The following is a 13,888-nucleotide window of genomic DNA, read 5'->3' on the forward strand; positions in this document are numbered from 1 at the left end:
GTTTCAATCTTAGCTCTGCCACTTACAAGCTTTTTTACTGTGGGTAACTTCCTAGATCTCTCAAAGCCTCAATGTCTTTACTGCTTAGCTGAATATGGCATAACTTTTCAAGTTTCTTTTAGCTCTTGGAATCTCGAGGGATTTCCACCATGTCTCTGTCCTTCATATACTATGCAGCACTGCTTTTGGCATTAGGATAATGGGGTTGGGAACAGGGATTGGGCAGGAAGAGGGATTCCAGGGGACTGGAACCATTCTCTCTGTCCAATCATGCCAGTCTTAACTTTCCTTCAAAGAAAAGCTGGAATGCTACATTTACCAAGAAATCTGATCCCAGTTACCTGACTTCCCCACTCATCTTTAGCTCCTACCATCAAGGCTGCTTTTCTCTTAATTTCTATTGCCTTCCTACTTCAGCAGCTAGTCCACTTTTGAGGTATTTGGGGGATATCTCTTTGTCCCAGATGTCTTTCCAGTCTCTCTTATTTTCTCCTCCTGCCCCAAGAAATGACCACTCTCCCAGTACAGCTTGTTGAACAGAATTCAATCCACTATGCATGTATTAAACACTTGCTACGTGCTAGGCTCTGGACATAACCAGAGGAAAACAAAATAGTTCCTGACTGCAAGCAGCTTACATTCTAGTGCTTTCAGCTAGCATTTACCCATGGTAGAACAGAATGAAGTCTCACATCTTTCCCTCTGTTTTTCTGCCATCAGAATAGCCCAAGATGTCATCAGAAGGTTGCTAAGGGTTTGTTATCGAGGAAGCCCCATAGGCTTTAGGAGCCATTCCTAACTCCTTTTTATTTTTATTTGTTCATTAGATAGGAATTAGATGTTTGTTTAAATGATTAAAGAAGTCTCTCCTGGAGAGTTCTATTGCACTATAAAAATATAGAAAATAACACATGGAGCTGAGTTTACCCAGACCATGTCGACAGGGAAGAATCAATAACGCCCAATCAACTCCCGTGGGTTGAACCATTGTTTGGCCTATCTACTTTATTTATAAAGGTCATTTTCATTGCCTTTCTGTCAGATAGGCATATTCTTACCATCATTACTGGTTGGAGAAATGGCATCAGACTTTTAAAAAAATGTCCTAATACATCTGTGCAATGTTGAAGAGAGATCCTCAAAATTCTTGTGTAATCAACAAACTTTCTAAATTCCTACTATGTGCCAGGCAGCGTGTGTGGTGCTGGGGCTCCAAAGATAAAAGTGAAACACAAAATATTCATTCATGCTACACCATAAGAATTGTTTATTTTTGCTTCCTTAATGTGATTCCTTAAAGAGAAATTAGTGTTAATTTAGAATTGGTGGTTTGGGGCATTCATATTAATATATAGTAAATAACTTCATTGTCATAATTCCAAGGTATAATTGTTCAAGAAGAAAGAGAAATAATTCTTTCAGCATATATGAGGACAATTAAATTTTTTTAAAAGCAAGACAAATAAGCAAGTTTGAAAGAAATTATGCCATTGCTTATAGCCATTTTTTCAGGTCCTTGAATAAAAAATGCAGGCATATTAACCACATTGAAGAAAGTGGCCACCCTGCTTCCTTATTGATTGGGGCTTTTAAAATGCAATATGGATATGAAAAGAGAGTTATTGCCACATGGCATGAGGACCTGGAGAAGACATGTTTGCTTGTACATACCCTTCCCGATGAGCCTCTCCCTTTTCCAACTCCTGGATCACGCCCAGTAGCACTTTGATTGTTTCCTGGCTGGAGCTGATCAAGTTTTCCATCATCTGGAGCTGTGCTTTCAAGTCTATTACTTCTGTGTGAGGCACAATATCCCGGCATTCTTTGCTCACTGCCACAGTCGTTGGACAGGGCAGATTCTCATCCGTTGGTGAGACGTCCCTCTGAAGGGTCTGCTCGTTACATTCAGTTGATGGGCACTGTGCCTGTGTGGGACAAGTTTGAGCATTTTCTGCCTGGGGATGGAGTCCATTCAGATGCCCAGTTCTCTTTTTCTCCTCCTCTATGGCTGGGCACAGTGACCATTCGCTCTCTGCTGCTGAGTTTGGCAAGGTGGACTCAGTGACTTGGGAACCAGATGCAGGTAAATAAACAGTTGCTACTTCTGTCTTAAATACTCTGCCTTGTGCTGATGGATGGGTATCCTCAGCATCTGGGAGCTCTTTGTCTTGTTTTGCCTTGTCATATGGCTGGTGATCAGACTCTTCAGAAGCCGGGTTGGTGGAGTTTTGAAGACGTGGGCCTTTAACACAACTGTACAGATCTGGGTTTTTACAAGAGTCTAAACAGGAGTCACTAGGAGCCCGGTTGATGGCATTCATGTGTTCATCAGAATAGGCCATCAGATTCTCTGCCTTTTGCTCACTGACTGTCTTGCTGCACTGAGCAGCCTCCCCTGAGTTTTGGCCATCACTCTGATCCTGGACGTCTATTAGAAATCCATTGTTTTGACTCTTGAAGGTGCTGGCCACCTGGGTGCTCTTAATGATGCTTCCTTTTTTGCGATCCAGAGGGAATGTCTGGTAACACTTTTTCAGATCTGGAGAAGTCTGTACTCCTGTGCTCTTGGTCACATTAGGGATGGACCTCCGGGCAGGCACCGTCATATACTTGCGGTAAGCAGCCGCTTTATAGGAGATGGGTTTGGTGTCCTTTCTGTCTGTAGGTGGAACAGCAGCGAGCTGTCTGTCCCTTTGTTCGCTCTGGGCTTCACAGATGTCTTTAAAGCGCACCTGTAGGGCTTTGTTTCTCTTCTTAATCTGCCTATTGGCATCCAGGGCATATCGCATCTCCAAGGCCAGTGAAGCTGCTGGCTCCACTTCACTTTCTGAAGGTGTGAGTAAGCATTTGCCAGGTTCCTTACTCACCATGATTCCTGCATTCAAAAACAGCACACAAAAAATCAGTTACAGAGGGAACAGGAAGGGGGAAAGTAAAGATATAATCAGCAAAAACTCATTTGTCTTTAGAGAAAGATATTAAAAACCATATAATATTCACAGGTGAGGTTGGCCTGAGATGTGGATTACCAGCCTCCTGAGAAAGCTGAGCTGACCCAACTTGGAATATCTCTGTGACCATCATGCTTGCGTGGGCTTCCATGTGGATTACACTACCTTTCTTTTCATAGCAATGCCTGTTTCCTCATTACACAATCCCACTTCATTCATCAGGCAGGCTAACGACATTCCTTGTTCTACTTTAGAAATTATCATTTCATATATTACTTCCTTTTTTTTTTTAACAGATGGTTTACCAAATGCTATTTATTCCACTTGGACTTTCCTTTTTCTTGAACATGACATGATTAATCTGTCCTTGGATCCTAAGAGCATTACCATTTCTGTATACCAGAGTATCTGAGCACTAGTTCTGAGTCCACACATCTTTCCACCTCTGCCTGTAAAACAACAGTTTCAGAGCTATTTTAAGTTGCTAATTATGGTAAGATGTGGAAGGATGTTAGTCATACCAGGCAGGCTCTCTTGATCAATATGATAGCATGGATAAAAATGAACTGTTGGGGGCATTAATGCACCTTGTGGAATGGACTGGGGGTTCCCCACTTTGGTGGAGGTTAAGGTAGAAGCAATAGCCTTGTCTGGAGGGCGGTGTAGCCTTCAGAAACAACACTTTGGTGGTTTCAGGATTTTTTTTCTTGAAAGAATAAATTTTTGTATTTTCACCCATAACGCTATAAAATGAAAACAATTGTGGTAGTTTCTGTACTTAAATCCCTCCCTTCCCCCCAAATCTGAAGGCTTTGTGTTAATCATGCAAATTCATCCCGGGAGATGATGGAATATGCCTGAAAGGCTGCAGGTGGCTGCTGATTCCTCTCAGGGAATACCCGCCGGGTAAAAATGCCCGATTTTTATTAGGCAGCTTCACAGATGTTGTGAGCACATGGAAAACCTTCCTTGAGTGTTTAACTCAAAGCAAGATGTAGTTAAGTGTTGCAATTGTCAGCAAAGATCCTACTTCCTCCTGCTTTTGTGGACAAAATCCCTGGAAGAGTTCGAAGGCAGAACTCTTCATTCTTGGTATTGGAGTTAGACAGCTTGGTTGGTTGGTCTGTTGGATTACTGAGGCCAAGGTGGCAAGCTGAAGCTTTAAATATGGCATTTAATGCAAAGCCAAAGAACTATCTAGTCTCAAAGTGACAGGGTGATACATGGATAGAGCTCTGAGCCTTGAGTCAGTAAGACCCAAGTTCACATCCTGCGTGAGCACTTGGTAGATAGGTGATGACCCTGGACAAGTCACTTAACCTCCCTCTGCCTCAGTATCTTTAATTATGAAATGAGGATAATAATAACACCTGCCTCCCAGGGACAAATGTTGTGAGGATTGAATGATATAATATTTGTAAAGTGCTTAGCCTAGTAGCTCTTACATAGTAGGTATTTCATCAGTGAATATTTCCATCCGCCAAAGCCCACAAGTGAGTGTGCAGTGATTACCATCAATAACAACGCTTAGTTGTAGCTAGCAGCACCCTTGCTGACCCCCATTATTGCTGAAGTTTAAGGTTCAGAGTTCCATAGCACAAGGACCCCATAGTGGAGATTTGTCTCTAATGCCTAGAAGCAGTGTCTTGAGAAGCATCGGCACTTAGTAAGCTCTTTCACAATTGAGTTGAATCCCCATTTTCCATGAGGAAACTGAGGCAGAATAAAGGGAAATTTGGACAGGTTCTATCTAGGATTCGAACTCAACTCACTATTCCTAATCTAGCTCTTTCCACCAAGGTATTTAATTGATTATGTGGAATGATCATAGGGCCATAGAATTTGGATTGGGAAAGGCCTAGATCATTACTCCACTTCTCTCTTTTTGTAAGTGAGGAAATAAGTCTTGAGTGGGGGAAAAAAAAACAACCAAAAAATCTTCCCCAAGCTGCATGGGGAGAAAGCACCCCTTCTCCTGAGAAGCACGACATAACCCAAACCAAAAACCCACCAGGATCACAGACCACAGTGGTCAGTTAACATGCGTTTCTTAAGTTCTTTCTATGTCCCAGGCAGTGTGCTTCAATGAAGAGGTCAAAGCCAGCCAACCCCTACCTCAGGGAGCTCCCAGCCTAAAGGGGAGGGGGACATGCCCACAGCTGTGTCTTCACAGATGAAGGATAGGGTATTCAGAAAAGGCTTTTTTTTTTCCTTTGGTGGTCTAAGATCATGAGCAGAAGGCCAAGTAAAATTTCCAGCACTTTGGATATTTGCCTGATATTTAAAAAGCAACAACCAAGACAAACAAACAAACATTTTATTTTACGACTAAGATAAATTAAGCATTTTATAAGTTGTGACATGAACAACTTAATCAGTGAACAGTTTGGAAGATCATGAAAATTAACAATGTCTGAAGACTCTTAGGCTTTTAAAAAATAGGGATAGGAGGGACCCTTGGAGGTCAGCCTTTGCCATGGTCTTTCATTTTAGACTCTGAGGATATGAGTCAGTTGAAGGGAGCAAAAAGTGATGGAAATGTACAGTGTGGCACTGGTACGTTGTAACAGCCCTCCAGACAACTTGAACTGTTTTCAGCACATTTGTTGTGCCAGATACAAAAACACAAGTTAGAACTTGAGTGATAAAACCTGCTACCCAAAGGGATCAGCCATTTGAAGATAAAGAAAGGGGCATTAGCCAAGTCAATCCAGAATGACTGAGTGCACGTACAGAGGGAGAGAGGGAGATGAGCTAATTAGTAATAGTATGATATTAAGAACTACTTAGAGTTATGGACCTTCGGGGTTTATAATAAACTTAAAGTTTTGCCATCTGCACAGCTACTCTATGAGGTAGGTAATGCTTGTTTGAGTGTGTTGGTACCATGTTACAGATGAAGAAACTGAGAACCAGAGAGATTAAATGACTTGTCCAGTCATACAATTCCAGCTATGATTTGAACCAAAGTCTCTTCCAGCCTCCCTTTTTTTGGGGGGTGGGGGGAGGGAGTTAGTTTGGTACATTAGAAAAGCACATATTGGTATATTAGAAGAGCACACACTTTTTTAGGTGTCACAGGACCTGGGTTCAAATCCAGACTTTACCACTTACTGCCTGGGTGACCTTGGGCATGTCACTCAGTCTTTCTTCTTTTTTGTCTCATCCATAAAATGAGTCATTTGGGCTAGGTGGCATATAAGGGTCTTTCCAGTGTTCAATCTGTTATCCTATGATCTAGAGTCTGTCATTCTACACCATTTTGAAAAACTCTTCCTGGTTTACCCATCCATGCATGATGATGGGGTTGGGCTAAATGGCTTCCTGTGTGAGGCAGGTGATGGTAAAGCAAGAAGTTTTGTGGGTTCTCTTGGGGGCATAGGATGGAACATCTCTTACCAGGGCTCTTGCCTCCTTCAGGGCAGGCTCTGTGGATAGCAGGCACTTGAAAAAGGCCTGATGGTGGTCTCTGACCCTTCCTGGATGGACCAGAGCTCCATGGTCACCCTTCTCCACCTCCTCCCTTCTTTTGGGGTACCCTTATCCTGAAGAAGGTATTCATACTGGGGGAAATCTGAGAGAACATTTTCACAAAAAGCAATTTACTGGTGATTTTTCAGCGTTTTCTCTGCCATGACTGAAAAATGTGTGTCTGAATAAATTTGTCCTATCATGCGATTCATCATGAAAATTGCTAGCAAGGACCCGCAGCCGGCCATTGGTTTTGGAAGGTATTCTGAATCAGCAATCTTCTCTCACTAATAAAGCAACGTTAGACATGACAATTATTTGTAGCAGGAGAAATTACAACTTAGTGCTGTAACTTGGGGATATTAGAGAATTGATGAGCTGACCAGCATCCAGAGGAGGCCAACTGTCATGGTGGAGGGCCTCGTACTCACTAGGGTGCAGGTTGGCAAAGGAAGACAGAATAGAAAACAACAGCAAAATACTCATGATCCTAGGCCTTTTCCCTAATGGAAGTCACTATCACAGAGGACCAGTGTGAGGAAGAGAACCGCTGGAAGACTCTATGCTATGCTGTGTCCTTCAAGTCTGACCCTTAGAGATACCTGTTCCTGACTTCCCTCAGCAAAGGGCTGGCACTAGTTATGCCAGTGGGCTATTACAGAGAACACCACTCACTGCCAAAGACCTCATTAGATGAGACATTCTCTCAATTGGAGCCTGCGTCCAAAATCTGTCATCTCAACAGGGATATCTGAGTTCTAATCTTACCTTCAGACACTTGCCAGCTAGGTATGAGACAGAGGGCAATGCACTTAAACCTTCTCTGCTCTAGTTCCCTGTCTGTTAAATGAGGATAACAGCAATTCTCCCCAGTCTTGTTATGAGAATCCAATGAGGTACCACCTGTACAACACTATAAATCTTAAAGCACTCTAAGAATGCTCGTGGTTCATGATGATGATGATGATGAGGAGGAGGAGGAGGAGGAGGAGGAGGAGGAGGAGGAGGAGGATTCCTGGTTTGCTTAGGGGCATGTTGCTACAGTTGTAGAGATTATTTACTTTAAAGTTGTGAGAGACCACTATGTTTGACATATAAAACCCTTCACAGTCTGGCTCCTGACTAGACATCTTGGTTATTCCATTTTATTCCCCATTTTGCCCTCTACAGTCCAACCAAATTGGCCATCCCACTGCCCATCATACCTATTCCTATTGTCCCTGTACAGGCTCTCTTCGTGGCACTTCCTCTTTCCCTGCGCTCCCTGGAACCCTTGACCCCAGCAGCATCACATTCTTCATGAGGCCTTTGCTGACTGACGTAGCTCTCCTGTGAAATATTACCTACATACATACGTATGTAAGCATGTATGTGTATAATGCATACTTACACAAGCCTACACGTACACATACTTGTAGCTGCTCTTTCTCCTACTATATTTTATAAGTTCCATGAAGGAAGGAAGTGTTTGATTTTGTCAGTGTGGCCCTGCTGCCTTGTAGCACCTCACCTGACACATAGGGCAGTGCTCAGCACATGCTTCTTCACTGATTACCTAATAAATATTTGCTGGCCATGAAGATCTGCTGAAGGGCTGGAGGCTGTTGGACCTGGAGGAGGGCAGGGTGACTCTAGAATTTGACTCTGGGAATTCAGTGGGGCATCACTCCCTCACGAGCCGTGGAAAGAGCCAGAATTTGGCCCCATAAGCCTAAAGTCAGAGCAGTGTGTGGAATGTGCACAGTGGCCACATTAGGCTTGAGGAAGGCAAGGTTTCTTAGTTCTGTCTCTGTGTGAAATGTTCTGCCTTCTCAGCTTATGTCTTCCATTCAGGAGAGGGCTTCAAGCAAAGACCGATTGATACCTCTCTGGTCGTAGGGTCAAAGGTTTGTTTTTCTAGTACAATTTGAATTCTGTGGCCTGAGACCTTCCCTCCATGTCTGAGATTCTGTAAACATCTACTTTTTTCCTTATTAGCAAAAATCAAATAATGCCTTTGATTTCAAATCTCTTTGAAGATACTGAAAAAGAGGTCTATTTTTTTCCAACTTTTATATTGTCCTGGTTTTACAAATAACAATGGGACTTGGGTAATTTGTTCTTTATAGAATTTCACAAGAATAAATTGCTGTTCTTGCAAGTTCATTACCCAGCCTTGGAAATAGTCCACATAAACATGTTTTAGGCCAAAACTCAATCCCCTTCCCAGTACTCATTCCATACATCTGATGGCCACAGGCGTTCTTTCCTGTTGTTTACAATTATGAGGTTGTTGGTGTAAGAAACCTTCTAGGCCTTGTCTCTTTGGTATATTTTGAAAATAACTAGAACATTGATTTTGCCTAGTTTGGTTTATCATCTGATAGGCGATCAATTGAAGTAACAGAGGGAGGGTACTTCGGGCTTCTTTAAAGAGCCAGATAAATAGGAGCAGAGTTTCTCATACTTTGGGGCTTCACCAGATTTTGTGATTCCAATATTTTGGACTTCACCTGAAGTCACTCTACAATGTTGATTCTTTATGAGTTGGCACAACCATGAGCACACCTGGTGACGACCTCTCCCCAACTCAGCTTGGCTAGTCCTTGGATGACAGGTACAAAGTTCATCCCAAATCCTGATGCTGAAGATTTCCTAACTGGGTATGCCTTGCCTTAATATGGAATTTACCAGCATTGTCCTTGAGAACCAGGATTCTTCCAGTTCCATTCAAAGATGACTCAGTATTTTCAAAGGCCATGCCAGTCAAACACAATCTGTGGCTGATGCCTCTGGGCTCTACCTCGGTCCCTAAGAGGGTGTCTGAAAATGGAGAAATGGCACCATAGAAACCAAGAACCCTGGGAAGCAGCTGGACCAATACAAAGAAATCCATGTGGGCTGTAACATAACAGTGAACAGTGGATTTTCAAGCTATTTGAAAGAGGGGATACCAAAATATAGCAAAATATTAGGTAACGTTAACTGAACCCCCAAAGAGCTGATCAAGAAGAGACCAGAAGCTGTGACCCTGTATGCTTTCTCATCCCTATCATATCTTGATGAGAATGATCTACTCTAGACACATATTCGGTCCAGGTTACTTGATGAATATAGGGAAGTGGAATAGATAGGCTTTTACAAGTGATTTTATACATTATTTTGAACTTTTAAAGTAACTGTTGACTGAATTGTATCAAAATGTAAGAGCTCATCATATAATGCTATTTAAAAAATTGACTTGGGAGAGTGAAATTCTGCTGGAAGAGTCTCTTCTCATTTGGTTTCTTCCTTGTGTAGGTTAGGATGATACAGGATCTATTCATAGATCTAATCTGAGAGATCTTTATTCAGCGATCTAAGCTATGTCAACTTGTAAGTTCACATGTGAGAGGGCTTCCCTAGATATGTCACCACCCTTCAGCTGATTGTATCCAGCCTCAGAGAACTGCCAAACTCCTCAGTGACTGAGTATTGTGGAGATGTAACCTGTCAGCTGGGCAGACTTACATGAATCGATCACTGCAGAGACCTTGAGCAAGGAGTACAGATGGACAATGAGCTGGACCCAGAATTAAAGAGGGAGAAGTGAACAAGTAGTCTTGATTGTGATTTTTACGAATTGTTAAAAATATCCTCCCGATCATGTTTTATAGCTACAAATTATGAATACTATAATCGCTAAAGAATCAAACTTTGAGAAACACATGATGGGTAAAAGGTGGCTAAAGCACATTATACACAATGAAGAAAAAGGGGCAGAAGAGAAGTAAATGCTATTCCCTAGTAAATTTATGGCCAGAAAAGAAGTGGATCCATCATTGAGAGAGAGAAAGAGAGAGAGAGAGAGAGAGAGAGAGAGAGAGAGAGAGAGAGAGAGAGAGAGAGAGAGAGAGAGAGAGAGAGAGAAAGAGAAAGAGAAAGAGAGAGAGAGAAAGCACAGATGGTATCATAGCCCATAGGGTTCATGGGTGCACAGAATGCTGATTGACCTATAAGAATGACTCCTGAATGTTGAATAGAAGATTCTGAACCCAAGTCTTCCAACTTCACATCCAGCCCCTGCCACACAGTATCATTCTGTTGAACTGAAGATGGTTTTTTAAAATGAATTCATAAATGAAACTCCATTGCTCTTTGTGGTTAGGTATCTAGTAATTTCAAATTAAAGATGAATTATCATACTGTTGATGTGCTAGCTCAAACTGAAGAACAGTGAACTCACAGGCCTGTGGAAAAACACAAATATTTGTTTGTGGAAAACACTGAAGTTATTAGACTGTCAGCAAGAGCAGTCCCCAAAGGGCCAGATTTTATTATTTCAACGAAATTTTGAATAAACAGAAATGTAGTAAGAAGGAAGGAGAGCAGATCCAAAGTCTCAGTGCTATAGTAGGATGTTAGAAGAAGACCTGTGAAGATCTCCAATCCTTGGAATGGAGCTTCCATGGAAGATTCCTGGAAGGGCATGGCCAAGGTTAGCCCAGGGGAAGAGGCCTGGATGGTTTGGTATCGACAGTAGTGGAGAGATCACTGACACTAATCACAGGGATCCATCAGGTATTGATGAACAATGAGTTTCAGAATTTTATGACTCTAATGATTCAATGGAACATGTCTCCATTAATTCTTTGAACAAGACTTGAGCCTAGATCAGCACAGGAAGGAGCCACATTTTGCTACTTCTGGTCTGTTTCATAAGCTTGGAATTTGGCCCTATAATATGATGCCACGTAAGATTGATGGAACAAAATCCAATTTGGAATGTTTGAACAGAGGGTGTTGCCAAGAAATGTCTCACTATGCATTGAGCCCAGAAGATCTCACCCGTGCCTGGTCAGCAATCTGGATAACCCAGCAAGGGCTGTGGGATTTTATCAGCTTTCCTGGTGACTGATCCATGGTTAGGACACCTTGAAGTCAGAGATGCTGACTCTCATTGGAGAAGAATTTGGCCAGCATTCTATTTCACAGCTGTAGGAGAGTCAGAAGGTTTGGCAGTTTGACTCAAGGAAATGGTAAAAACTGTTGTTGTTGTAGTTATACCAATGATGGGATAAAATAAAGAAGCCTCATTCGGAGACTTCCTCTAGGTTCAGGAAGAGTTAATTCTGAAATCAGCTTCATTGGCACCCACTGATTGTTCAAAAACGGAGTTGTCCTCTCTCTCTGGTCACAGACCACACACCTAGTCCAGTAGTTGCTAGGTTCATTATTCAGTTTAATCTACTCATACAATGAATAGGTATTTTTTGAGATATTTGTTCTCTTTCATGGAGGTCAGGGATTAGCATTTTTATGGCCCCAAAGGGGTAAGACAGCAGAGTAAATCCAATGGGTGATCCTTTCTTGAATAAAGAACTGATGCATTGGGGGTGGGGAGAAGCTGAGTCAGTAAATGAGGGGCTTCCCACTGGGTCATGTTCTAGGTAGTTATTCATTTTAGTTGCTCTGACAAGGAGTCAGAGCAAAAGGCACTGGTTCACAATAATTAAAAGGTCAAGCTGAATTAGGTAAAAATTTGAATTTTAAATATGAATTCTAAAAGTAAATGCTGTTTTCTGATTATTCTTACTATGGTCCTACTAGACCTATTCTAAGGAATGCATAAAAATCCAAATGATTAATTGCAATTATATCCAAGTGGTTATAACGGATCTGAGAATATCTGTTGTTAAATTATCAGCAGCCCCATCCCTTCTCTACTAATGCTATCCTATCCCCTCCACCCCCAGGTGAAGGTAAACTGTGTCCCAATTACCATGAGTTCTGTAGTTGTGGGTACCAAATTAATGAGTTCTGTCTCCCTGTTTAAAGCCAACAGAGGAGATGTTTGTAAAACTGAATTGGGTTGCGTGATACACTAGGACATGTTCAATCCAGATTTCCAGATCATCCTACCCACATCACTTGGTTGATTCCTTGGATTTACTTTTTTCTTTAGCTACCATATGATTCTCTTGTCAGTGAAATAGGTGCCTGAAATTCCCTGCAGTTCTGCTAATAACAGTAAAATAATAGGTGCCTTACCTATGGTACTGTAAACTTGTTAGGTATACCATGGATTTCCCATTTAGTATCTTACTTGGTCCTGCCTCCCTCTCAAATCTGCCTCATGTGTAGACTTCCTCTGTCTACATCTGTATCTGGATCGATATGTGCATCAATATCTGTGGGGGTTTTTTCTCCAATTGGAATGTAAACTTAACAGCAGAGAATTTTTTCTCTGGCACTTAGTAGGAGCTTGGCTGATTGATTGACAGAGCAAATGCATCTTTGCCTTCCTATCAGCTTAGAAAACAGCCAGTTCTGACCATCTAAACAGGTAGATTCCCAGACATTCCCTTGTTCCTTAAACTAATGGTAATTCCAAAAGAGGAGTGGCAGCTTGGTCTCATGGAAGCCACATTAGCTTTGAATTAGGAAAACAGAGATTGTGGAAAAAGTATGTAAGCTTTTGTTCCAGGCCCCTATGCTATACCCTGGTGATACTGAAGCCAGCACAGCCCTCACCCTCATGGAACTCATGTTCCAATGGTGGAGACAAATAACTAGGTACCCACGATATATGTGGAAGGTGACCCGAGAGGGGAAGGCACTGGCATTGAGGAAGATGGAAGAAGGTGCCATTTGAGCTGAGTCTCCACAGGCAGCCAAGAAACCTGGGAAGTGCGGGTGGGAAGAGGGAGAATTCCAGGCATGGGGGCAGGTGTGAGCATCTTATTCCAGGAAGAGCTGATGTCCTGGGAGACTGAATTAGGGAGTTTTTGAAGAGGACTCAAGTGTAAGAGACTGAAACCTAGAAAGGGTCTGTCTATAAAAGGCTTTCGGGGCCCAGCAGAAGAGTCCATATATGATCCTGGAGGAGATAGGGAGGCAGGGGAAGATTTCTTTTTACTGTACCTTTGAGGATACATATGTGAGTCTGTGTTGTAATGAGGTCAGCCTCTTATTAGTAAATACTAGGACTGTGCTATGTTAAGTAGGAATCTGACTAGAAAATAATCACTTTCATCTGCATTTGTTTACTGTATCATTCTACCAATTGAGAGAGCTGTTTGATCTGGTCTTTCATCAACTAGTGATTTCTGTTACCAAAGACTCTAAATTTCATTTTCAGAAGAGATCTCAAAAGCCTGTTCCACTTCCCTCATTTTATAGATGAGAAAACTTAGACCTCGACAGAGTATATCCTTCTAAAAAAAAAAACCCCAAAACAAACAAACAAACAAAAAAAAGGCTCGGGGATGGGGTTTTACATCATCTATTGTCTGTCCTCCTCCTCTCAGCAATTCACCTGTATATCAAAGAAGGAGAGAGAGACAGAGAGACAGAGACTGACAGACAAGTGGACTGTGCCACTGCCAAACTGTTAAATGTCATAAGGGCTGCTTGGCTCAATGGAGAGAGTATTGGATGGGAGTCAAAGGATCTGAGTTCAAGTTCTGGCACTAACATTAATATTCATGTTAGTAAAACTAATACTT

General features: G+C 42.0%; 2 protein-coding genes across 3 annotated transcripts in view; one reads left to right on the plus strand and one right to left on the minus strand.

Annotated features, from left to right (window-relative positions):
• The window catches only part of INSYN2A (inhibitory synaptic factor 2A), a 54,647-nt gene extending 51,661 nt beyond the window's left edge, over positions 1-2,986 (minus strand). Inside the window, exon 1 of the mRNA XM_072629057.1 lies at positions 1,672-2,986. Coding sequence (XP_072485158.1) covers positions 1,672-2,870 — 1,199 coding nt within the window. The 5' untranslated portion in view covers positions 2,871-2,986. The remainder of the gene's footprint in view (positions 1-1,671) is intronic.
• The window catches only part of DOCK1 (dedicator of cytokinesis 1), a 582,086-nt gene that overhangs the window by 268,163 nt on the left and 300,035 nt on the right, over positions 1-13,888 (plus strand). The window lies entirely within an intron of this gene.

This window comes from Notamacropus eugenii, chromosome 1, assembly GCF_028372415.1.
Source record: "Notamacropus eugenii isolate mMacEug1 chromosome 1, mMacEug1.pri_v2, whole genome shotgun sequence".
Lineage (NCBI taxonomy): Eukaryota > Metazoa > Chordata > Mammalia > Diprotodontia > Macropodidae > Notamacropus > Notamacropus eugenii.